The sequence below is a fragment of the Rhinoderma darwinii genome, chromosome 3 (assembly GCF_050947455.1).
Source record: "Rhinoderma darwinii isolate aRhiDar2 chromosome 3, aRhiDar2.hap1, whole genome shotgun sequence".
Classification (NCBI taxonomy): Eukaryota; Metazoa; Chordata; class Amphibia; order Anura; family Rhinodermatidae; genus Rhinoderma; species Rhinoderma darwinii.
In genome coordinates, this window is record NC_134689.1 from 206,330,297 (window position 1) to 206,357,792 (window position 27,496).

Below are 27,496 nucleotides of genomic sequence, written 5' to 3' on the forward strand. Positions count from 1 at the left end.
CAACCGAGTCTCCAGCATGTGACTGAAGCTAAAGGGGTAGTCTGGTTGTAAAGTGTTATCACCTATCCACTGGATAGGTGATAACTGTTACATCAGTGGGGTCTGATCGACGGGACCCCCACGATCACCAAAACAGGGTTCCAGTGTCCCCTATACATCTATTTTATTGTTTTTTATTTAAAAAAAAAAAGTAACTTTTTGAGATACAGCTTCTATGTATCCTGGATACATAGAAGCTGTATCTTGCGCTGAAACCCGAATCCGTCAGGTCAGCGGGACTGGAGGCTTCGGTGACAGTGAGTTCTGCTTGTTTCTGACACACAGGAACCACCTGTTATCAATCACATCTAAGTTCATAACTCAGTTCGTAACTCAGATGTGATCGATAACAGGTTGCATTAAACACTATGATACATTACTTTATTTTAAAAAAAAGTGTTCAAAGGTTTACATAGCCTTTAACACTTGTACTAACCATATAAAAGATAATACAGTATATCACTGCTGTACATGGTCTAATACAAACATTGCATGGTAATAGGTCAGTGGTGGTGAACGTCCGTCCCACATGCCGTATAAGGATCCAAGTATGGCGGTGGTTCGAGAGTTGCCGCATTTGGAACCAAGTATGTGGGCGGTTCGAGATTGGACCAGTAAGGGTCACCTGACCTGAGTGACCTGGCCTCACGTCAGGTGACCGGCATGCACTGACCTTCTCACTCAGACCGCCGCATCCTCATTCACTAGTAGTGAATAACAGTACTTGGCTCCGTCTGCCCTCCTTCTTCTGACCTAAAATTTTGTTTTCTTCTTTATGTTTGGAAATCAGCTGGAACACAGAGAGGTGGAACAGGGTTTAGTGGGCCCCATTCTAGAGATAGGTGCGGGTCTATCTATCTATCTATCTATCTATCTATCTATCTATCTATCTATCTATCTATCTATCTATCTAACATGTATGACATATCCAGTGGATATGTCATAAATGTCCCTGATGGGAAAATCCCTTTAAGTAAGTAAGTCGGAACAACTTACTGCTGCGAACAGTACTTTTCAAAACGTACCATTGCCACGAGTCGACTGCGCTCCAGACTGACCGACACAGTAGTAACATCATCAATACCGGCTAACATCACACGCCTCACCAAAGAGAAGCCATTCCAGCCATCACATTAGGGGTGAGTTAATTAGATGTTTGACAAATTATAGCAGGGTCATTTTTAAGTTGATAATTTTCTATGGCCCGCGAATGATGTTATAAATATCCAAATGGCCCTTGAAGGAAAAATGTTCCCCACCCCTGTATTATTGTTATACATCTTAGCGCTCTGTACATCTTTTTCCATCTTTTCATCAGCTTGCACTACATAACTGCAGTCATTCCTCTACGTAAGTACAGTCTAGAAAACATCAATGCAGTTATGCAGCTCCGCTACCTATATTCACTCTAGTCACGTATTGAACGTTAATTCCATCATTACAATAGTGCCATGTTGTGGACTTGTGGTATGTGGAATAAACATAATTATCTTTGTCACCTAGAGAGCTCAGTAACAAATACAGTGTATCAGGTTTCAATAAAAGCAAGCATTCACACATCCTAAAAGCGTTAATCCAACTTCAGATAAAATGTGATTGTGCTAGGCTGTGAATGTTAATCTACAGGTGACAAATAAACTAAAGGCAAATATAAGCAAGTATTGCTGCCATTAAAAATATCCAGAGGTATCACTGTGCAAAAGAAGCTTTCAGTCAGTTATTTACACTTACTGTGCAAAGAGAAGGACTATGGCTTCACACCTTGTTATTTAAAATGACCTAATTTAAAAGGACAATGCCATAAGAAGTTTAAAGGTTAACTAAATTTTCAAAAAGCTTCTGACATTTCATAGTGACGTGGCAGAAGTTTTCATCGGTGGGGGTCTGAGCACTGAGACCCGCACCGATTGCTAAAACGAAGCAGCAGAAGTGCTCGGGTGAGTGCTGAGACCCTTACTTTCTGATCATCTTTTGGAAAGCAGAGCAATTGATGTACGGGCTCAATAGAAAGTCTGTGAGCCCATACAGCAATTGCTCGGCTAGCCAATCAGAAACGAAGGGGCTCAGCGCTCACACGAGTGCTTCTGCTGCTTCGTTTTAGTGATCGGTGGGGGCCTCAGTGCTCGGACCCCCACCGATCAAAACTTCTGACATGTCACTATAACGTTAGAAGTTTTTAAAAAAGTTTAGTTACCCTTTGAAAATTGAGGATCAACTACAAAGTATCTCAATCTCCTACTCCTACTCTCAGAAGTTTTCTGCTGGGTCCTAATAGGATAGCTGTTTGAGATGTCACATTGAAAGAACAAGTTGGTCACTTCAGCATTTCATTCCCTAACAAAATAGTGAACACTAGATATTTCTACCCTCCACTATTATGTTTAGTTAGAGAAAACCGGTCACCTGTCCCATTCATGTCAGTTGTGCAGAAACAGAGGCAACGGTGACATAAATTGCAGCATAAAAAATGCTCTGTGTAGAAGTAATACTGAAAAACCTGTAATGTTCAAAAATGTCAAATGTGTGGACCCAAAACAGCAAAAGTACAGACTTGACATCTGATAGAAAGTGACACACAGGAATTAAAATCTAGCAAGTGACTTTGCTAGGTAACTATTCCTTAATCTATGTTGTTGTCAGGTGTGTGGCTAGAGGGTGGCGCTGGCAGGGCATGTGCCCAGGTGCTGGGTGCCTACACAACAAGCCAATCTGCCTGGCCAGGGTACTTAGATACAGGGCTGGGGCAGCAAACTGAATATTTGCTCTATGTGAAAGAAAGCTTTGCTACATCTCTGGTTGTTGATACCCATTTCCTAAGAACTTGTAAACGACAACTCGCAAAAATAGAGACTTTTCCTAGAATATCTTTTGAAATATTTATTTGTGTTGTTTGGGGACATACGTCCGTTAGTAAAGTTTTTGAGTATAATCTATTTGTTGACTTTCTTACACCTTAATACTTATTGGTAATGTTTTGTCATGAAGCTTAGCAACAATATCACTGATAAGTAGTCACCTTTGAGCAGGTTTTGGAGAATATACACTGTTGCATGCACATTTAGGCTCCACGGTGACACAGTGTCACCTGTCAGTCAAGGTAAAATTACTGGATTACTGCAACCATGCTGACACTTTAATGTTTTCCTTTGGGTAAAAAAAAATTCCAATGCCAACAATCCAAACTGCTACAATATTAAAAAAAAATACAGACATCTGTGCATGGACATCATGTCATGTGCCCTTCAATTCAGGCTGTCCATGAACAAAAGTGCAAGTGTGCTAATACTAACATGACAAATCAAATACAAAGTTTACATTGCTGTAGCAGTTATAAGATCAGGAGACGTCTATCAGTACGACTTCATTCATATCTGCGTTCAGTGTTTCCATTGTTCTGCTCCTTCTTAGGTGGTGCTGGATGCGTTGCATGACAAACACCAACGGCGCCCGACGAAACCCATTCACTTTAATCTGTTCTGTCGGGTTATTGTCATGATGTTTGTTGTTTTACCGGAAATTCTGCACTATTTTTTTCCAGTATTTTGAACTGGATCTGTGACGGAAACTCGTAACAGAGCCTCCAACATCGATGTGAACAGACACATCATTGCATTATTTTCAATTTAAAATCTTTTGAGTGTTTTTAAATACAGAATCACTTTACGCATAACCTGAAATAGTCGGACCTTGATAGATAACGCACACGTCATTATGGATGGAAAATATCCAATGAACGCTAAAATTCTCACTCATGTCAGTTTTGTCAAATGATCTATATACTTACTGTGGTGGTAGTTGTAGTGGTGGTCAGTCCAGGAGAATAGACATTAATAAATAAAGACACAGTCCCAGTTTGTACGACTCCTTTTGACTGAGGAGAGTCAGACATTAAATTGCCATCAGTAATTAAAACCCTCAGGTTATAATTCCAAGTAGTGTCCCCACCTTTAGAGTAATCAAACGGGAGAGCAAGGATCAGGCTGGTGACATTGGAGCCAGAAGAAGGTGAAAAAGCAAAATGGTTGTTTATATTGCCTAGAAGGGTAAGAACAAACATGGTCAAAGATATATAATATACAAAATCACTGAACAATGCAATAAAACGAACGTCAACATCAGACATCAAGAACGCATACATTACTCAGAGGTTCTGCAGTTTATTTTCTTAAAGAGGTTGTCTGGGCACAGAGCGTTTTTTTACATACTGATAACCTATCCATATAGGATAGGTCATCTTAATATATGATTGGTAGGGGTCCTACACCCAGACCCTGCACTGATCAGCTGTTGAGGCTGCCTCTGGGAGCAGATGGCTCCGGTCACAGTATAGCAGCAGTCCTGCAGCTCTGCTTCTATTCAAGTGAATAGAGTTGCCTTTCTGCAGCAGGGCTGATATGCAGTGTATGGAGCCATCTGCTTCCAACCACTGGCCACTGCATAACATCTGGTGTCCGGAGGCAGCCGGAACAGCTGATTGGTGCCGGGACAACCCCTTTAAATGTCACGTGAAAACATTACTAGAGGTCCTAGAGCAGTGTCCTTAAAGTTATGAATTCATCCCACTTTCATTGGTGTCTAACTCAGTAAGACCTTGCACAGAAACCTTTGATTTCATTAAAAGAAAGGTCATACCTTGAATTTTGAGGGCAATATGTAGACATCTATGAAATATTTTGCCACTATAAGAGCAGTGGAGTCTTCTTAAAGTTAGAAGGAGTGCATGCTGGTAAGGCAGCACTACAGGGTGATCTCCAAAAATTGCCCTCAGACACATTTGTTTGTTCTTATCTTATGTGCAAGAAAGATGTCTGTATTCCTTACCACAAATCTTCTTTGCTCCACCAGCAATAACCCAAATTTGTGACCTTTCTAAAACAATATGAATGGGATGGAAGGAACAGAACACTGAATAGGACCTTCAAAAATTTCTGAAAGCTCTTTTGTGAAATGCCAATATATTGTAATTTCATGTAAACTAAGACGAAAGACAAACACGTATTGCACCATTCCATCTCTATGTTCGTATTGTTTTACCTGAATTAATAAAGTATTGAAAAGACTTGGGCCCAGAATCCCGATCTGTACACGTGAGCTTGAAGTTCTGAATGTTTGTACCTGTTGCTTGATTTACAGGTACCGACAGTGTGTATGAATTTGGTGAACATACTGGTTTTTCATCATTGGCTTCCAATATGTTCACAGTCACCTAAGGAATAAATAAAAATTACATTTAAAAATAGATATGGCTGTAAACCAAGGACTCTCATGGTGGCAACATTGATACATTACCAGAACAATGTGTTATTGGAGTACTGACGAAGGACAGATATCATGAAATGCTATGTGAAGGCCTCTAGGACACAACTGTTTCTTTAGTTTCCTGGTTTTATGTCTTTAGCTGAGCATAGCGGTAACAATTATCGTTAATGATCCAACAGTCATTAACAATAATTTTTACTGTATGTCTAGTTTATGTAGATGAGGCTTAAAGGGAATACATCACAATAAAATTACCAGTGGTTAAATTATATGTGTCTGTACTAAATGAAATAAAGAATAACTAGATTGATAGCTCATTGCCCTTTCTGACTATTTATCTTGTAAGTGCGCTTAATACTGATCCTCATTATGTCGCTATTATAAATCCTACTGTATCTCATCGGTATTGAATCAGCGTCCGCTGTCTTCTAGGGAGGAAATAGAATTACATAAGACAGCCCTTTTAAGTGAAATACTTATATACTGATGCGCAGGACATACGATATACAGTTACATCCGTATTTTGAGCACTTTCAATAGACTTCAATGGGAGTTTCCATCTGCAAAATGGATTAAAGTAGTAATGCTACCGGCTACATCCTGATAGTTTCATTTGAAATTTAGATTGGGAGCCCCAATGGGAACAAGGCCGATGTCAGTGATGAAAATCTCTGTACAGCGCTGAGGAATATGTTGACGCCATGTAAATTAATAACATAAACAAAAAATATATGTCCATGTGAACAGACACTTGGATTACCATTGGCTTCTTAATATAGACAGAAAACCCCCCAGATAATACTAATGAAAGATACACTTAAACAGGCTCGGTCACCACATTATAAGTGGCCTATCTTGTACATGATGTGATTGGCGCTGTAATGTAGATTACAGCAGTGTTTTTTATTTCGAAAAACGATCATTTTTGACGGAGTTATGACCTATATTAGCTTTATGCTAATGAGTTTCTTAATGAACAACTGGCGTGTTTTACTTTTTGGCCAAGTGGGCGTTGTACAGAGGAGTGTATGACGCTGACCAATCAGTGACCAATCAGCGTCATACACTTCTCCCCATTCATTTACACAGCACATAGCGATATAGTTATATCGCTATGTGCAGCCACATAAACACACTATAACGTTACTGCAGTGTTCTGACAATGAATATACATTACCTCCAGCCAGGACGTGATGTGTATTCAGAATCCTGACTCTTAGCTAATACAATCCCGACACTACAGCACAGCAAGTTGCTGTAAACTGTCATTTCAAACGAGATTACGCTTGCTGTGCTGTAGTGTCGGGATTGTGTTAGCGAAGTGTCAGGATTCAGAATAGATATCACGTCCTGGCGGGAGGTAATGTATATTCATTGTCAGGACACTGCAGTAACGTTATAGTGTGTTTATGTGGCTGCACATAGCGATATAGCTATATCACTATCTGCTGTGTAAATGAATGGAGAGAAGTGTATGACGCTGTTTGGTCACTGATTGGTCAGCGTCATACACTCCTCTGTACAACGCCCACTTAGCCAAAAAGTAAAACACGCCCAGTTGTCCATTAAGAAACTCATTAGCATAAAGCTAATATAGGTCATAACTGTCAAAAATGATCGTTTTTCTAAATAAAAAGCACTGCTGTAATCTACATTACAGCGCCGATCACATTATGTACAAGATAGGGCACTTATAATGTGGTGACAGAGCCTCTTTAAGTGAAAGCATCCTTCAGCTTTTTTTGTCAGAGATCTTTTGATAAATCCCCCCTATGCCTTTATTGCCTATGAAGGTACTTAAAATTGAAGGATTCTTACTTGAACTGTAGAAAACTTTGATCCTGAATCTGTAGCTTTCACTGTAAGTATATGCTGTTGCTTAGCTTCATAATCCGCATAATCAGAAAGCTTTAAAACCCCAGTAATTGGATTCATCCAAAAAATGCTAGTGGCACCCAAAGTGCTTCCCCCGCTTTCAAGTGTGTAAGTGATCCCAATAAATGGGTAATCTTTGTCTGTAGCATATATGTAACCAATTTCTGATCCAGCTGTAAAGACAATAGCATATGCATAAATATTTTATATTATAATATTTTATAATATTTTATATGCAACACTGAAATTACATATATCAATAGAAAATCAAAATATGTCATTTAAGTCTGAGTAGCCTTTTATATCTACTCCAAACCTTCTTTGTGGACGCACATTTATGAAAAGTTTCACATGGCTGTCCTCTAATAACGGTAGGTCCTGGTATCATTTCCATCCATTGGGATATAACATTTGTGACTGCTGTTGGACGACATGGTCATGTAAAGTGACATCCCATGGACCCGAGCTCCACAGAGTTTCAGCAAGAGAGACCCGGGGACAGAGGATTATTTGCAAAGGTGAGTATATTGTAAAGTTGTTTGTTTTATTGTTAACAAATGCACCACATTTTTCTTTTCTTTTTTACATGTGTTTTTGGTTAGACAACCTATTTAAATGGACATTTGCTGAACCTTCAGTTTTATATTAAGAAACAACATAAATGACAATCTCCGAATTATATTCTTATACTGCAGTCAATTCTTGTACAAGCTGGTTCCAAGTCCATCAGCAGAATACAGGCAGCTGTGTCTGCTGACAGGGAGGACATGGGAAATTCCACACAGCTTCCATGCTTTTTTGCCACATTACTTTAGGTATTAGAGAGTGCAATGCATTTATTTAACTTTACATTTCATTTAGGAAATATCCAGTGCTCTGCCTTAATAGTGTATGCATCAGTTCATTAAGAATTCCTGACATATATTTATATGTGGGAGAATTCACTTTCACTATATTTTATGTAGTCAAATCCATTTACCAATGTAACAATAGTACTATTCTGCTGCAGTATTTCATAACTTACGTGGAGAGAGCTCAGACACATTGAACACATAGGAAGAACTGTTGAATACTGGAGAATATTCATTGACTGGAGTTGTTTTAATGTATACATAAATATATTCTGGAAAAAAAGAAGAAGAAGAGCATTGATTATGTCGCAGTTTATAAAGGGAATACATACCGCGCAGAAAATCACATTACTTACGCTTGTAATTTGGAACAGCTATGTCCTCCACCGCAATCGTTAAACTATATTCATTACCTACACCTATATTATTGGGATCTTCAAAGTCCAAATTACCTATCAACTAAGGGAAAATATATAGTTATTAATGGGATAGAATATACAGAGGGAAAAACATCAACACCATAAGATAATTATCATTATACATACAGTCATGTCCAGCCCTTATTGCGCTATATAAGGAAATCAACTTAACCATAAAGGGACTCAACTTGTCGGACATTTTTCACTCAACCTATTTTGTCAGGTTGTTAAAATTCTGACATTTCTTAGTTCTATCTGTTTTTGGGAAAGCTGTGGGGCAGCCAATATGTCCAACTTGCTGTAATGCATTCATACAGGAGTGAGGATCAATAGCTATAGGTATATTTTACACTCAGGAGTCTAAGAAATCTGTCTGCCAATGGACTTGTAGGGATTAGTTGTCACACATTTTATTTTGGTACCAGATAAATAAATCCAAAAAAAAGGCCAACCACTATTTTTCCAGATCCTGGCGGAATAAGTTGGAATCGTTCATTGCTCCCAAGCCCAGAAAGTCCAGTAAAGCTGAATGCTTTATTTACGGGGTCCACATCAATGTCCTTGCACTGATCACTAAGATCAATAATGAGAGTGCCGTTCACTGCGGTTTCAGGTACGGCTTTGCTGTAAAACATTGAATTTTTCACTTGTAAATTACGAGGGGATCACAATGGACTAAACACTGCCATACACTGTGGTATGTACAATGGCATATCTTTCAATATAAATTCAATTATCATAGAAAAACATATTTTAAATATCTGGAGAAGCTAACATGATGAAAATGGTTTGTGTTTGGGACGGTTTGATGCACATAATTCCCAGAATGATTATTGAACATTTAATGCGCTTTGATGTGTAAAAAAAACCCACATTTTAAATGATAGGTACACTACATACATGTTGGGCCTGATTTACAGTAAAGACAGTTTCACGTGAGCATAATACAGACGTATTTTTGCACCTGTATTACGGCCGCAAATGCGGGTCTAATGACGCCAATTAACAGAATATCATTTTTAAAAGAACTGCGCCCACATTAAGCTTGTGTGAAAACGGCCTTAGGAATTAGACATGCTTTCTTGAGCAATATAGCAAATATATAGTTCCAAAAGTTTTTTTACAGCAAAAATAGAGGGATTTGGGTCAAAAGTAGGGATTGTCTGTCCAAAGGAGGGACACTTCGGAGCAATGCTAATATGAATAACTATAAAACAGATAAAACAGACTCCAATTGTTGAAGTCACAACTCAGACGTGAGACCCTCAAGTTAGGAGATTCTAACCAAAGTCCTAGATTATATGGGTACAAATGGAAGAATCATGAACCTTGTGGCAAAGCTAAAAAGTGAATGCCATCATCACCATGCCACCATAGCCAGTCCATACCACCATAGCCTGTCCATACCACCATAGCCTGTGCTTAGACGCTGTAGAAGAAGCTCCATTCCTGACATACCACAGAACCAGAATCAGTCTAAAGTTTGTTACTATTTTAGATTATTTGTGCTTTTCATATTTTTTTTTCATTAAGGCTTTGGTTGTATTTCTGCCTGGTTTTGGCTTGATACATGCTTATTTGCTACATATATTAACTACGTCAAATATGTTAGAAATATATAAGAAAATGATAAGTGCTAATAAAGATTTCTTCATACCTGAATGCATATTGGGTGCACACTGGAGGGTTATCATTTATATCCTGAACATTGATGGTGATAGTAGTGTAGTTGGAGAGCCCAGCACTTGGAAGGTCACGAACTTTAATTTCTAGAGATATAGCACTATTAAGCCTGAGGGTTCCAACATCAATATCAATTCTCTTGGCAATCTGAATCAGTCCAGTCACTGAAATGTAAAGCAAGAAAAGTAAAAAGAAAACAATATTTATATAAAAAATACAAAGCCTGAAATATGACAATAAGGCTAGCGCCCCACAGCAACACAGTGTCCCCTGCTAGTTTCAGCAAAATTGTAGCATTACTGCTATGCATTTGTGCCACAATATCAATGTTTTCCTATAGGACAAAAAGCTGAAGCGACCTTGTGACCATCGGAGAAAACATGACCACAAGGAAACATTTAAGTGCGATTCGTTGTAAATTGTTCCTCAGTTTGGATTATTTAGGCTGTGTTCACATCAGAGTTGGGCTTCAACCTATTGCAACGGGAGCATTACCATTGAAATCAATGGTAATGCAAAAGGAAGCTATGGTTTCTGTTTGGCTTTCCGTTCATGGGTTCCTCCGATGGAAAGGTCTAACGGAACCCATGAACGGAAGCCCGACGCTGATGTGAATACACCCTTACTGCTTTCAAACTATGCAAGAAAGACAAATCATTAAGAAAATTTAATTATTAGAATATATAATAGCTGAATCATCAAACGTAGTTACTGTGGATGTATACAATAACTATAAATGTATAGTCAGAGTATTCAATAAAAACTCAAGTCATAAAATATATATATAGTATAAAATGTGACTATACTCATCATACATTCATTTATTGAGAAGTACTGGTTTGGTGTATTGATGCTATAGTACAGTGTGCTTATGAAGCCAACATCATCTGGATCCTCAGCAGTTATTCTGGCAACAGTAGCCCCTGGGTTCTCTTCCTCCGGAATGGTAAATGTTCTGCTTGTCCTAAAATAAAAATAATACATTTCATTTCTTGTTTAAAACACTTGAGTCTTCAATTAATTTGACGTCTGTAATGACCTGAGATATTTATAGATGCTTTAACATGGTATTAATAATGACTGATTATGCTAGGAAGCCATTGTTCTTCACACAAACCCAATATAGCTTATGAACATTTGGACAGCAACTAAAGGTCAAAACACATAAGCTGGCGTATTGAGGTGGATTTTCACTTCTGACTCCAATGAAGTGCTGGTCTATATCCTCTTCTTTCAGCAAAATCTAGAACTTGATGGTGACACCTGTCATGGAGGCCTTACCCCGGAATTATCAGTGTAGCAGCAATTGCAGCTTTGTGACTGTTGCAAATGACAGAACAACTACCCATTGTTTCGAGTTGCCTCAACAATTGCAGGAACTGGCAGCCATTATGCTGATTGGCATCGTCTATGGGCTACTATGCCATACTCCAACACCACTGCCTTTTCATATTAATACTATAGCCCTAGTCTTACCCTTGTGATCTTTTTATTGTGCATTCCAAGCAGAATGTACAGTATAGCTTTTACTGAACTACAGACGTGGAAAATACAGAGCACCAATCTGAGAAGGTCATACTTTACAACTTGTCCATAGCCTGTTCACAGAATCATAAAATCACATGGATAAGTCATATGCAAAGAAAGATGGATGTCCATGTATTTACATTAAAAAAAATCACAAGGTCCCCCTGCTCCTCTTCCCCTTCTTCCTGCCTTCCCTTACCTTCTATTGTCCGCCTTTCGTTCGTCTTGTTACTTGCTTGTTATTATGGCCGACACTTACGCATATTCACTGTTCCGCTTACACTACAGAACATTTTTTTTGTATTTTTATAACATTGATATGGACTTATAATGGCTTTGTCTACGAGTATGTATACTTGGCATAAAAATATGTACATACGTACATTGTAAAGTAAGGTGTTTTATCATTGATGTTAGTTATCATGACTTCCAAACTTCCATTTACAAACAATCCTCCTGAATCCGTTACTTCCACAGTAAGTGAGTAACTAATAAAAGGAAATAAAATCGGCTTATTAGGTCTATTTGTGAATTTTATATAAATATATCATTCATAATTATTCGTATACCAAATTTAGCAATTTGTGATTTTCTGACAAAACTAAGTTATAAATAATTAATATTTTAGTTTCATTTGGCTTTAGCTACACAAACTGACTACTATATATTATGATATAGACACCAGCCTCCAAAACACCAGCTTTTCTATATACTTGGATGTATTACACAGAAGATACTCTTGGATACACCCAGTTACTTGAGAGTTATTGCTAGTTACTCCTAGTTTGATTTTGACTTTTCCAACATAAAAGTGGATACGTGAAGTTGAGTAATACAATCTTTAAACCTCATTAAAAGGAATGCCTATAGTAATTGTCACTTTATAGTCCCTGGACCCCAGGGGAGATTTACAGTAGTGAAGTATTTGTAGCACAAATTGGTATAGTACTGCATGATCTGTATCATCTTAAAGTACAATTCTGATTGGCTTTTTTTTAAAATATAAATACAAGTGGTGCATTTGTTTAAAGAGCGTTAACCCCTTTAGGACACAGCCTGTTTTGGCCTTCAGGACACAGCCTATTTTTTCAAATCTGACATGTGTCACTTTATGTGGTAATAACTCCGGAATGCTTTTACCTATCCAAGCGATTCTGAGATTGTTTTCTCGTGACATATTGTACTTTATGTTAGTGAAAAAATTTGGTCGATAAATTCAATATTTATTTGTGAAAAACTTCAAATTTTAGCAAAAATTTGCAAAAATTTGCATTTTTCTAAACTTAAATGTATTTGCTTGTGAAACAGATAGTAATACCACACAAAATAGTTACTAGTTACCATTTCCTATATGTCTACTTTATGTTTGCATCATTTTTTTTCACGTACTTTTATTTTTCGAGGACGTTACGAGGCTTAGAACTTTAGCAGCAATTTCTCATATTTTCAATAAAATTTCAAAAGGCTATTTTTTCAGGGACCAGTTCAGTTCTGAAGTTGCTTTGAGGGCCTTATATATTAGAAAGTCCCCATAAATCACCCCATTTTGAAAACTGTACCCCTCAAGGTATTCAAAACCACATTCAGAAAATATTTTAACCCTTTAGGCGTTTCACAGGAATTAAGGCAAAGTAGAGGTGAAATTTACAAATTTCATTTTTTTTGCCGAAATTCATTTGTAATAAAAAAAAATCTGTAACACAGAAGGTTTTACCAGAGAAACGCAACTCAATATTTATTGCCCAGATTCTGCAGATTTTAGAAATATCCAACATGTGGCCCTAGTATGGTAATGGACTGAAACACAGGCCTCAGAAGCAAAGGAGCACCTAGTGGATTTCGGGGCCTCCTTTTTTTAGGAATATATTTTAGGCACCATGTCAGGTTTGAGGAGGTCTTGTGGTACCTAAACAGCCGAAACCCCCCCAAAGTGACCCCATTTTGGAAACTACACCCCTCAAGGCATTTTTCTAGGGGTATAGTTAGCATTTTGACCCCACGGTTTTTTTGCAGACTTTAGTGGAATTAGTCTGTGAAGATGAAAATCACCTATTTTTCTGTGGAAACATAGAATTTTTTCATTTTTACAAGGAATAAAGGAGAAAAAGCCGCCCAACATTTGTAAAGCAATTTCTCCCGATTACGCCAATACCCCATATGTGGTCGTAAACTGATGTTTGGACCCACAGCAGGGCTCAGAAGGGAGGGAGCGCCTTTTGGATTTTTTGAAGCAGATTTTGCTGGATTGGTTTTCAGTGCCATGTCGGGTTTGCAACGCCCCGGAGGGACCAAAACAGTGGAAACCCCCCAAAAGTCACCCTATTTTGGAATCTACACCCCTCAAGGAATTTTTCTAGGGGTATAGTGAGCATTTTGGCCCCTCAGGATCTTTTTTAGAGCTAGGGTGACCAAAAAACAGCGATTTTGGCGCTTTAAATTCTTTATTTATTACAGCGTTCACCGTGCGCAATAAATTACGTTTTAATTTATTCTGCCGGTCGGTACGATTACGCCGATACCATATGTGTATAGTTTTTTTTAAGTTTTGCAGCGTTTGCACAATAAAATGAAGTTTCTATAAAATAATTTATTTTCTGGGACACGCTATTCTGAGCCGTAACTTTTTTATTTTTTCGTCAAAAAAGCTGTGGGAGGTCTTGTTTTTTGCGGGACGGGTTGTAGTTTTCATTGGTACCATTTTGGGGTAAATGCAACTTTTTGATCACTTTTTATTCTATATCTTGGGAGGGGTGGTGACCAAAAAATAGCGATGCTGACCGTTTTCAGTTTATTTTGTTTGCGGCGTTCACCGTGCGGAAAAATTAACATTATAGTTTCATAGATTGGGTCGTTACGAACGCGGCGATACCAAATATGTGTACTTTTTTTTAACGTTTTCATTTTTTCCCTATAATAAATGACTTATTATAGGAAAACAAAACCTTTTATTTTTACACTTTTATAAAACATTTTTCTTAACTTTTTTTTACTTTTTACACTTTATATTTTTGTTTATTAACTTTTTTTTTTACTTTTTACACTTTTTTTTTTTTGACCTGCAGCTCTGATCGCTGCTAGAATACATTATACTACCTAGGTAGTGTAATGTATTCCAACTGTCAGTGTGACGTCACAGTCACTCTGACAGTTGGTCTACGAGGATCAGCAGAGGCTAATCCTCATAGGCTGACATACATGGCAGACCTGGGGGCCGTTGTCTGGCCCCCAGGTGCCATCACAAGCATCAGAAGCCCCCACGATTGCATGGGGGCTGCTGATGCGCTACAAACCCGCTACATGCGGAGATCGCAATCGAGCCCCGCATGTAACGGGTTAATTGCCGAAATCAGCGGCGATGAGCCGCTGATCGGCAACACTGGAGAGTGTCAGCTGTCGGGGACAGCTGATCTCCAAGTTCCCGATGCACACTGTCGCCGACAGTGTGCATCGGGAACGGCACAGTGACTTTCTGTCACTCTGACAGGAAGCCTATCAGGACCAGCCGAAGGTTGGTCCTGATGGGCTTCTGTCCATGGCAGACCCGGAAGCCATTGTTTGGCTTCCGTTTGCCATACTAACTATCGGCAGACCCCGCGATTTCGGACGGGGGTCTGCCGATATGTTAGAAACCCCTAAAATTCGGCGATTGCACCCGATCGCCGAATTTAAGGGGTTAATGCGCCGAAATCAGCGGCAAAGGACCGCTGGCCGGCAAGAGGGGAGTGTCAGCTGTCGGCGACAGCTGACCTCCTGGTTCCCGGTGCACACTGTCGCCGACAGTGTGCACCGGGATTAACTCAGTAACTGTACGTCCTCGTGCGGGAAGTAACTTCCTGCAACGACGTACAGTTACGTCCTGGTGCGGATAGGGGTTAAAGAGGAGCAGTCAGCTTTTTAAATGTGTCGGTTTTAGTAAATACTTGTATTCCTCCTAAAATAACAATCATGGAACAACTTTTCTTCTAACTCTGCGTTGTGCAGTTTCTCAGTTATTCCTCCTAGAAATGTATGAATAAATTGACAAATGGGCGTTACCATTCTCCTTGTCAAAGGGGCGTGTCCCTGCATAGTCTGGCACGGGGAGCACTGATTGGACAGTATTAGACTGTGCAGTGACACAACCTTTAACCGAATACGTAGTTGTCAATTTATTTATACCTTTCTTGGAGGGATAACAGAGGAACAGCACAATGCAGAGTTACAAGTAAAGGGGCTCCAGAATAATTTTATCTTATTATTTTCACATCAGGAGAGCTGACAGTTCTGTTTAAAGGGAAACTGTCACTAGATTTTAAATCACTATACTGCTGGGGAATAGAATCCTAAAACGTACCCCTCTCAAAACTGTCCTGTTTAGCATTTTGTCTAAAAAGAAGTTATAATATAGCATGTGCTGTATGTAAATTACCAGAGAATAGTCTTGGAAATAGTCCAACGAAAAGCTGTTGTGCACACTCCAAAACTTTAGCATCTGTACAGTGAGGGACATATGTCTGAGAAAGATACACCTGATGCATCTACTTTCTCAATAGTAATCTCTTAGCAGTAGGCAAACATGGTCATTTGATTGGGGTTTAGCCTTGTGTGGATAGGGCAAACAGTGGTGGCCAAAATAATCCATCATTTCTCAAGGAAATGTTATTTTTTAGGGCCAAAATTAAATAATCAGGAAGCTATTGCATCTCCAGCTATTCTGTTGCTATCTGGTTGCTTTAATGACTTATACATCTTTACCTGTGTGGATCAGTTTCATAATCAAATATTTTTGTAGACTGTATTATTCCAATTGGAGAGACTTCAAATGGGGCTGAAGCGGGTGCCAGTGAGAACTGCAAAATATATTAGTGTTAGCAGCTGTCAGTGTTACATAGACTTGTCATTAATCTGTAGGGTCATTTTCAAATCAAATCACATTTGTATCTTTAACTATATATGTACTATTTAGCTATTAAAAATGCATTAATATATATTTCATATTTATATTTAATATATTTTATTATAAATACTTAATTACACTGTGTTCAAAGTTTAATACAAGAGCAGTATTCACTTAAAAATATCTCTAGACCAGTTTTCACGTGTGTAATCTATAAGGTTCAGAAAACCAACCTTTAGTGCACTTGTTGCATCTTCAGGATCGGATGCTAGAATCGTATAAATTTGTTGTTTTGCTGTTCCTTCTTGGATATAAATCCTCACCACTACAGGACATAACATTTAGAGTCATAAACACTACATTAAAAAGAATATAGATGGTTTTTGATATCTTCACTAATATATAGAAGTGGGAAAATATTTGTTATATGTTGGTGTCAAGCAGGTATGACAAAATTATACTTATCTAATAAAAGCAATTGACGCAGAAATCAATTACCTAAATATACAGATGGCTGGTAATTCTACCTATAATAACAAGCCAAAAATATCTCCGTATGTCTTTTGTAAGAGACAGACTATTTGCAACCAGTGAAAAATTCATTGGAAGCAGAATGGATTGGACATGCCTACATTTCAATAGCGAAAGCATAAAACATATGCTGTATATAGGTGTTTTTAATTATAAAAAAGGATTGTTTTAATAATCTAAAAATAAATAACAGTATCAGACAGAACCAAATATCTTTCTATAGAAATTTTTCTTTGCTGTAATGATTGTCATATGTAATTATATTTATAACATTTGACAACTTGGTGAAAATAGAAGTTTGATCATTATGTCCCTATGGTCACAAATCTGAAAGATCATATTATTTTGTATCTACAGCTTCTTTTGGCCCTATTCATCTCAATGGTAGGACATTTTTAATCAAGACTTATTGCAACATTGCTTCATATGTCATTTTAGGTGAATTAATGCAATAAAAAACATGTGGTTGTGACGGTGTGCATAGCTTTTAAATGAGATGCATTCAGAAAATCTTTCTTCATAGGTCACCCATTTCTATACTAATCAGCTAGACAGACCACTTTCAACCATTGAAACTCAATTCGGGCATGAAGATGTTAAAAATATATTCTTTGATGCATTGGTGAAGGAGAAATTATAATTTTTTCCATAATTTGTTCAATTTCAATAAAGATGTAATCTTCGACTCCGTGTAGTTCAGTATGTTGTCTATATAAGTTTCTGTGTTACTTACATAATGTATATATTAACCATTGAACAGACAATTAATAGATGGAAACCAATAAAACCCAGTAAATGTCCTACTAGGATGTTATATGCGCACAGAGATATCTGCCCCAAGCATAAGATGCATTTGTATGTATGTCATTGGGCTTGGTTAAACAAACATTCCAGGCAAAACTTAGATACTGTTAATACTTAGTTCAGGGCCTGATGAAGTATATACAATCCACTATATAAAGACTTCCTGAGTTATGTACCACCCCTCAACTCCTGTAGCAGGCATAACACAGTGTATCAATTTGTTTTTGCAGAGATGGCTACCATTACCACACTAAAAAATAAAATAAATGGCAATAATAATTTCCGCAAATCTGTGGGTTGGGATAGATGACAGATCGGTACATGCTATGATTATGGCTGATACACACCTTGATTTGCTAGGCTGTCGAGAAACACTGGAGGTTCATTAACATTAGTGAGCTGCACAGTTAAGGTTTGCAAATTGGTGGCCCTTGTGTTATCCTCCATGTAGATTTGTATATCAAAGCTGCTGGGTGTTGTTTCAAAATCAAGTTTAGGACTACCTGTGGTGACCACCTGTAACAAGCACAACACGTACACTTTTAATGCTGATATTACATGAACCTACATAAATTAATCAAGTAAATGTATATAACATACTCACTGTATAGGTGATAAATTTTAGATCAGTGGGGGCCCAAGAAAACAGGCCTTTGATGTTTTGAGATGGTATGAGTGAAAAGGCCCTTTTACATGTTATTCGTACATCCGGGTTTGAGCTCTATATTATATCATTATGGCTTTGAGTGGAATTTTTGCAGACACTGTAACAGGAAATATTTAAAGAAGTTTTGACCAGTGGGCGTCCGGGTGCTGAGACCCCCATCATCGCGAAAATTGTGATGCAGAAGCACTGTCTGAACGCCCTGCACCTTCAGCTGTGATCGTTAGGCTGAAGACGGGTTCATAGACGTTCTATGTGAGTTTGTCTTCAGCCTAACAAAGGGCGTCAATCACAGTCGTTGGTGCAGGGCGCTCAGCTGAGAGCTTCTGAACCTTGGTTTTATCGACTGTGAGGGTTTTATCACTCGGTCCCCCATCAATCTAAACTTCTGATATGTCTCTACAATGCAAAAACTGAAATCTGTGGTAAGTCTGCTGTGTTTTCTGCAACGTCTGAATTACCTGTCAAATATGCAAATGTTGGTGCAGATTCGTTGCGTAATTGCCCCAAATCTGCACCATTTGAGGCAGAAAAACTCTGCTACGTCTGGCCGTGCCCTTATAGTGACTATTGTCACTGATAGGGATGTGCTGGGTCTAGTTAGACCCAGCAGCAGCCTGCCAATAATAGCATCCCCGCGAGGCTGCCGCTGCCTCTATTCTCTACACAGTGCTTGTTGAGCGCTATGTACAAGTGATCAAAGGAGATAGCGAAAGCTGCTTCTATCTTGTGCTCAGGGTCCCCGGTAGTCACTGGTTGCCAGGGATCCAACATTCAGCTGCTCGATCGCTAAAACCTGTGCCGTAAAACCTGCACCGTAAATACACTATGCCGCAGCTTTTAAGGACCCGACCGCCGGACATTTATATACGGTCGGCGATTGGGAACCAGTTGAAGGGTTTATCCGGGGAGTAAATAAAAAACATAACAAAAACAAAAAAGTCTAAAGATATTTATATAACCATCCAACTACTTTCTCTGCAGTAAATCACACTTCAGCCTTGCTCACTCATTTCCGATGTAATGCTGTAGCTGCGGACAGACTTCCAGATAATAAGCTGGAATTGTCATTTCAACTCGCTCAGTAAACTACAGATCCGATCATGCACTTTGTGAGATCTGATGTGTATCCCCGCCCACCCCAAGTACTGTTCCCTACGCTCTGCATTCCTGGTGTTCTGTGACACACAGCACTCCCCTCACACTGGCCACAATTACCCCCAATAATGAAACTTTTTTTCATTGGTGGATTAGTGAGTAGTGTGCACTGTTGACTATAGCTAGCGACATTCTATAATTCTGTGAAATGCAATCCAGGACGCAGCTGTTGAAGAAGAGAGCGGTTCACCCTTCGAAGTGCGCTCTGATTCCAGCAGTTTAACCCATTAGATGCAGCTGTCAATAGCGACAGCGGCATCTAATGTGTTTGACAGAGGGAGGGAGCTCCCTCTGTCACATTATCGGCACCCCCGCAAAGAAATCGCGGGGCGCCGTTCTGTTTCCATGGCAGCCGGGGGCCTAACATAGGTCCCCAGGTCTGCCTTCAGCAGCTGCCTATTAGGCCATTCCAGAGGCATTCAGTTTTAGGGCTTATTCAGATGAACGTGATATACGTCCGTGCAACGCGCGTGATTTTCACGCGCCTCGCACGGACCTATATTAGTCTATGGGTCCATACAGACAGTACAAACTCACGACATGTCCGTTCTTTGGGCGTTTTTCGCGCATCACGCACCCATTGAAGTCAATGGGTGCGTGAAAATTATGCGCACCACACGGAAGCACTTCCGTGGGACGCGCGTGATTCGCGCAACAGCAGTGAAAAGTATGAATGAAAACAGAAAAGCACCACGTGCTTTTCTGTTCACAAACATACAAACGGAGTGTCATAATGATGGCGGCTGTGCGAAAAGCACGCAGCCGCGCACCATATGAACATGACACACGGAGCTGTTAAGTGCCTTTTGCGCGCGCAAAACCACACACTCGTGTGAATCCGGCCTTACACTGACAGGCAATAATGCTTTGGTATACTAAGTATACCAAAGCATTATATAAGCGATCAGAAGATCGCAAAGTGAAGTCCCCTAGAGGGACACAAAAAAAAAAAGTTAAATAAAGTTTATGAAAAAAAAAAAAAGATTACAGTAAAAATAAAATGAAACCAAAAAAGTGGTTTTATTTAGTAAAAGTGTCAAAACAAATAACACATACACATGTATGTTATTGCCGCGATCGTAACGACTCGAAAGATAACACATTAATTAAACCGTCGGGTGAACGGCGTAAAAAAAAAAAAAACAACTGCAAAATTCCTTTTTATCTCCCATTCCCTATGGCTATGTCGACAGAATTACAAAAAAAAATTACGACTCTTGGAATGCAACTGTGAAAAAACAAAAAATAATCCTTGATCATTGACATGCAAAAAGGTCTGGTCATTAAGGGGTTAATGTTACAACTTTGTTTATAATCAACAGGAAATATTTTTAAGGAGTCTCAATTTTAGGTTTTATTGGTTGTTTTTTTTTTTGCAATATAGGGATTTTATAGACTAAAGGCCCTTTTACACAGGCCAATTATTCACAGAACGCTCGTTCCCGATAATTGCCCTGTGTAAACAGGGCAACGATCAGCCGATGATCAGCTGATCGTATCATTTTAAATACTGAAACTATTATCGTTGAGACTATTATCATTGTCGACAGCGCATCTCCCAGGGAGATGCGCTGCCGACATGATAGATCAACGAGCTTTCTCGTTGATCGGCGCTCGTTTACCCGGCCCTCGTCAGGCTGTGTAGTGTCACCTTAAGGCCTTATTCACACGGACGTGTCAGTTTTGCGCTCGCAAAAAAACGCTGCGTTTTGCGCGCGCAAAAGGTCCGTATGTCATCAGCATATGTTGCATGGCTGCGTGATTTTCGCGCAGCCGGCATCATTATGACACTCTGTTTTTATGTTTACAAACAGAAAAGAACGTGGTGCTTTTCTGTTTTCAGTCATTCATTTTACTACTGTTGCGCGAATCACGCGTGGCACCTGGAAGTGCTTCCGTGTGCCGAGCTAAATTTGCACGCACCCATTGACTTCAATGGGTGCGTGCTGCGCGAAACACGGCCAAATATAGGACATGTCGTGCGTTTCACACAGCACACATACGCTGCGTGAAATTCACTAACATAGGTCCGTGCGACGCGCGTGATTTCCACGCGCGTAGCACGGACGTATTATACCTTCGTGTGAATAAGCCCTAAGACTTGGAAGAAGCATCTGTAACTGTAAACAAATAATGTCACTAACATTTATTTTGATAATAATACTTACCAAATAGTTTGGAGGGATGTTATCAATTCTGAAGGCACTGGTAAGGGGATTGCTATTAATTATCCTGGGAGTAACCATTAAAGAGGATGTGAAGTTCACAGAGAATGTGTAGACCACTGTTCCAGCTGGTTGGTTTTCCGCCAATGTAGTTGTATTAGGCAGCCCAATGAACAGCAAAGTGCCTCCTCCTTTTAATAAAAATAAGTTAGTATAATAAAAATATTTTTTCTCAATATAGTAGAATGGGCTAAGATGAACCTATGTCCACCATGTCAGCTTATAATATCACTAGATAAGTAAAGATAGATCTCTTGAATATGGAAAGTTATCCTTTGCACCAGTCAGCCTAAGGCCACTTTTAAAAATGTATAAAAAAAATATTTGGGTCTTGAAGGCCAAAACTGCCCGGGTTAAAGGGCTGGCAAGTGAGAAACAATACACAGGAAATGTCAGCCTTTTGTGACTGTTTTCTTGGCAAGTGTGAAAACAATACTTCAATATTTTTCATGTGAATAGTAACAAAACAAAAAAAAAAAATATGTTTATAATAGAAATAATATGTCATTTTCTGATGATCCGTTCCCTTTATAACTGTCAGGAGGATAACGCTTTTTGTTTTATATTAAGATACTTACATAGTGAAGGAATGACACTTAATATTAGTGTAAATGGAAACGCACTAGCTTTTTCAGTATACATTATAGAGTTATGTACACACCTCAGAGCATTAACTGGTAACAACATGGCTTAAACGAATCCATAAAGAATTACAATGACTTCGGTTTAGATGATCATTTTCAGAAACAGTGAAGAAGTTTCCTTAGTTTCCACCCAGCTGGCAAGTTTTTATTACCATTACTTTTCCATTTACTCGCAAGGAAGCTGCTGGTGTATCAGTATCATTTCAATATTCATAACAAGGATTTCCCATCTGGACCACCCTTGCCCATATGCCACTCTGCACCCCCCTCAATTAGCCAGAATGGAGAGCTGCTCCAAAGAGTGGCTCCCACTCTGACAGCCTTGGCATAATACATGGTCACCCAATCATTTGAGTACGTGTAGTATTAGGGTATGTTCACACGCACTAATTACGGACGTAATTCGGGCGTTTTTGCCCCGAATTACGTCCGAAAATAGCGCCTCAATAGCGCTGACAAACATCTGCCCATTGAAAGCAATGGGCAGATGTTTGTCTGTTCACACGAGGCGTAATTTACGTGCCGCTGTCAAATGACGGCGCGTAAATATACGCCAGCGTCAAAGAAGTGACCTGTCACTTCTTTGGCCGTAATTGGAGCCGTTATTCATTGACTCCAATGAATAGCAGCGCCAATTACGTCCGTAATGGGCGCGGCGTTCAAGCGCCTGCACATGCCGTTACGGCTGAAATTACGGGGATGTTTTCAGGCTGAAACATCCCCGTAATTTCAGCCGTTACGGACGCCCTCGTGTGAACATACCCTTAGGCTGGGTTCACACGACCTATTTTCAGACGTAAACGAGGCGTATTATGCCTCGTTTTACGTCTTAAAATAAGGCTACAATACGTCGGCAAACATCTGCCCATTCATTTGAATGGGTTTGCCGACGTACTGTGCAGACGACCTGTCATTTACGCGTCGTTGTTTGACAGCTGTCAAACGACGACGCGTAAAAATACAGCCTCGTCAAAAGAAGTGCAGGACACTTCTTTGGACGTTTTTGGAGCTGTTTTCTCATAGACTCCAATGAAAACAGCTCCAAAAACGGACGTAAAAAACGCAGCGAAAACGCAGTGAAAAATGCAGCGAAAAACGCGAGTTGCTCAAAAAATGTCTGAAAAGCAGGGGCTGTTTTCCCTTGAAAACAGCTCTGTATTTTCAGACGTTTTTGGTCACTACGTGTGCACATACCCTCACACTACATTTCTTCTGATTGGAATGTGTGGTTCGCATCAGCTGTCCCTGGTAATAACAGCTGATCGCCAGTAGTTTCAGTAGCCAGACCTGCGGTGATCAGCCATCTGTTAACACTGAAAGCAATAAAAACTGAACACCAGATAAACCTAACAAGCAATGAAATATGTTCACTTGGTCCATAAAGTAACTAAGAGGCATTTATTTATCTACTATTACAATTTGTTTAAAGATTACAAACCATTCAGTGTGACACATATGCAATAATGTGTGTGGGAGGGGGGAAACTTTTTCACGCCACAGTTGTTAAATGGACTAAGAACATGTAACAATAGGATATTGTCAAATTACTACAATCAGACACCAGAACTAGTTTTCAGTGTTTACTTACTGCATCTGAAAAAGATCAAGGTCCCCTATACATAAAAGGTTATGGTGACTTTTAGTGCAGAGGATTTACATTGTTTGAAAGTTTATAACAAGTAGTAGCATGTCTGCACTTAACATTTTACATGTGTAATATATTCATGTGTAATGATGTGTAAAAAGTACTTTCCCCATCACAACCGAGAAGTATACATCAAATAACATATAGCTTAGCTGCTTCCTACAAACAAAACTCCTTGTGTGCCAAACAACGTAAACTAGAAAACCAAACAACTACGCCTGTGTCAGTCTTTGCAAACTCGTACAAATGTCTTTTCAATGTTGAAGATTGACCAAAAGAAGAGAATGACAGTGTGACATCAGATCATGAGTCTCTGTGCTGGATTTCCACAATGGTACAGGAGGTTGTGCCTATATGCAGCAGTGGAAAAACAACAAAGGTGGGCGGGCACACTAGATATTTAAGGGGTACATAACATTTGCCCTATAGTTTAATATGACCAAAACATAACACAAAGCAGGGCAAAATCAGAATGCATGCATATCTAACCAATAAAAAAGAATTCCATTTTTTTTCTAACCAAAACACAATTAAGAACACTGTATACTGATATACAGAATAGTGATCCGTGATAAGATCTACCATTGAAGTGTATTCAAGCTCCCAAACAATCTAAACTGCTGGACTATACACAAGATACATACCTCCCAACAGTCCCTGCTTCAGCATTAGTACAGAGGACTCCCGGGCACAGCGCTACTTATATGGACAGTGACATCAGTGGCTCCTCCAGGAGTGAAATCCCCTGTCAAACGCTATGGACAGGGATTAATCTCCTATAGGAATTCCCTGACGTCACTGTGCATATATGGACAGTGACATTAGTGGCTCCTCCCGAAGCAGAATCCCCAGCCAGTGCGTTGCAGACGCTCTGGCCGGGGATTCTGCTCCTAGAGGAAATCCCTGACCTCACTATCCATATATGGACAGTGATGTCAGTAGCTCCTACTGGAGTGGAATCCCCAGCCACAGCGTGGCCGATGCTCTGGCTGGAGATTCCACCTCTAGTGGGAGTCCCAATGGCTACAGGGGCTGGATAGAGCTATCTATAGGGGATGTGGCACTATCCTTAAGGGGGTGGGGTGCTATCTACATGGGAAGTGTTGCACTATCTACAGGGGACACTGTGGCACTATCTACATCGTCACTGTGTGTGGCACTATCTACATGGGCACTGTGGCACAATCTATGTGGGCACTGGCACTTTATATGTGGACACTGGCACTAGGGGCATTATACTGCATGGGGCAGCTAAGGCAGCATTTTAATGTTTGGGGCAGCTATGGAGCATTATACTGTGTGGGAGCAGCTAAGGAGACATTATACTGTATGGGGCAGCTATGTGCCATTATACTGTATGGGGGCAGCTAAGGGGGCATTATACTGTATGGGGCAGCTCTGGGGGCATTATACTGTATGGGGAAGCTATGGGGCATTATACAGTATGGGGCAGCTGTGGGGGCATTATGGTGTATGGTGGCAGCTAAGGGGGCATTATACTGTATAGTGGCAGCTAAAGGGGCATTATACTGTATGGGACAGCTATGGGGGCATTATACTGTATGGGGCAGCTGTGGGGGCATTATACTGTATGGGGCAGATATGGGGGCATTATACTGTATGGGGCAGCTGTGGGGGCATTATAGTGTATGGTGGCGGCTAAGGGAAAATTATACTGTATGGGGGCAGCTATGGGGTCATTATACTGTATGGGGTAATCTATAGGGGCATTATACTGTAGGGGCAGCTGGGGGGCATTATACTGTATGGGGAAAGCTATGGGGGCATCATACGGCATGAGGGCAGCTATGGGGCATTATACTGTATGGGGCAGCTGTAGTGGCATTATACTGTATTGGGGCATGTGTGTGGGCATTATACTGTTTGGGGGCAGCTATGGGGGCATTATGCTGTATGGGGCATTATGCTGTATGGGGAAATTTCTTTGGGTATTATACTGTATGAGGGCATCTGTGTGGGCATCTGTGTGCGTCAGAAACTGTGAGGCACCTGCAATCTAACTGAGATGTCAGCTGTAGTTGTTTGGGCAGTTGACAGGTTCTCTTTAAGTATCCTATAACTTTAAATGGCTACTTTCATACTTTCATAAAGACAACCCATGTACCTGTGCTTTATTAGGGTAAGGCCACACGGTGCAGGTTTTCTTGCGGTTTTGTTGCAGTTGAAAACTGAATGCGGTCAACTGCATGCGTTTTTTGTCTCTGTAATGCTGCAGTACTGTATATTCCTGTATATAGTTCATTACAATGCATTGCAGAACTGTTAGCAAAAACGAAAGCAGTTCAGTAACAACTTTGGCAGCGCGGTCATAAACTGCATGCGGTCGGACATTATGAAGATGCAGTCCACTACACAAAAACACATTGTAATATAATAGCAGCCGTCTGTCCATAACAAACATTTCACCATTGACTTCTATTGAATAATGACTTGCTGCAGTTTAAAAACGCAACATAAACGTTCCGTGACCGCACCGTGTGGCCTTACCCTTAGACCATATGGACGTCAGAGGTGGATCCCGCTCTGGCAGACTCAAGCTGTCTGAATGGCTGCTTTGTACAACTACATTTTCCCTGCTGACACTTTGCTAATTACAACCATATGATGTCCAATTAATAGAGGGTAAAATCCCATATCGTCAGTTTCTGCAAAGTATGGGGTTTCTGTCTTGCTTTAACAGTCAACTGTAAATAAATGATCTGAATGTTATTAGGGGACTTCTGTATTTGTTTAACATGGGTAAGAATGCTGTTATTTGCCTAGAAACATTGAAAAAAAGATAATCGATTTATAAGCATCCCACTGTAATCTTTTTATTATGGAAAATACAATGAAAATGCAAAATGAGTAATTGCAGATATGTTTTAAAGATTAAGATGACAAACAGCACAACATCTCAGTACACACTTCTTTATAAAGATATTCCCATAATAGAAATGTGTGCAGAATTCTTTATACAACTGCCTACCACCATATTAACAATTATCAATAGAACCTTGTGCTCGGTATTGCGCTCAGCCGACATTTCTGTCTGAAATTGATTTCAGTTCTTGGTGCAATATATGATACATCAAGTAATACTGTAGTTTATCAGTATACAATAGCATACAAATATTAAGAATAAATAATATAACAATAAGGTTGCAAAAGAGAGACATACAAATATCAATATTTTCACAGGAAGGTCTATTTCCAACAGGCATATTGTGACTGTCTGCGTTCCAATGTAACACCTAGACCCCCGCAGTTCTACTGAATCAAATTTACAGTACTAT

The 27,496-nt window shown here is 39.6% G+C and overlaps 1 protein-coding gene across 1 annotated transcript in view; it reads right to left on the reverse strand.

Moving 5' to 3' along the window:
• The window catches only part of CDHR3 (cadherin related family member 3), a 41,748-nt gene extending 14,502 nt beyond the window's left edge, over nucleotides 1–27,246 (reverse strand). Inside the window, exons 1-16 of the mRNA XM_075859413.1 lie at nucleotides 27,190–27,246; nucleotides 26,894–26,980; nucleotides 26,709–26,808; nucleotides 21,855–22,042; nucleotides 18,212–18,380; nucleotides 16,763–16,854; nucleotides 16,388–16,482; nucleotides 12,037–12,141; nucleotides 10,942–11,090; nucleotides 10,101–10,290; nucleotides 8,896–9,067; nucleotides 8,381–8,483; nucleotides 8,198–8,296; nucleotides 7,117–7,346; nucleotides 5,074–5,245; nucleotides 3,824–4,074 (exon numbers count right to left, since the gene is read on the reverse strand). Of these exons, the coding sequence (XP_075715528.1) occupies nucleotides 3,824–4,074; nucleotides 5,074–5,245; nucleotides 7,117–7,346; nucleotides 8,198–8,296; nucleotides 8,381–8,483; nucleotides 8,896–9,067; nucleotides 10,101–10,290; nucleotides 10,942–11,090; nucleotides 12,037–12,141; nucleotides 16,388–16,482; nucleotides 16,763–16,854; nucleotides 18,212–18,380; nucleotides 21,855–22,042; nucleotides 26,709–26,808; nucleotides 26,894–26,980; nucleotides 27,190–27,246 (2,259 nt within the window). The remainder of the gene's footprint in view (nucleotides 1–3,823; nucleotides 4,075–5,073; nucleotides 5,246–7,116; nucleotides 7,347–8,197; nucleotides 8,297–8,380; nucleotides 8,484–8,895; nucleotides 9,068–10,100; nucleotides 10,291–10,941; nucleotides 11,091–12,036; nucleotides 12,142–16,387; nucleotides 16,483–16,762; nucleotides 16,855–18,211; nucleotides 18,381–21,854; nucleotides 22,043–26,708; nucleotides 26,809–26,893; nucleotides 26,981–27,189) is intronic.
• Nucleotides 27,247–27,496: the final 250 nt, after the last annotated feature.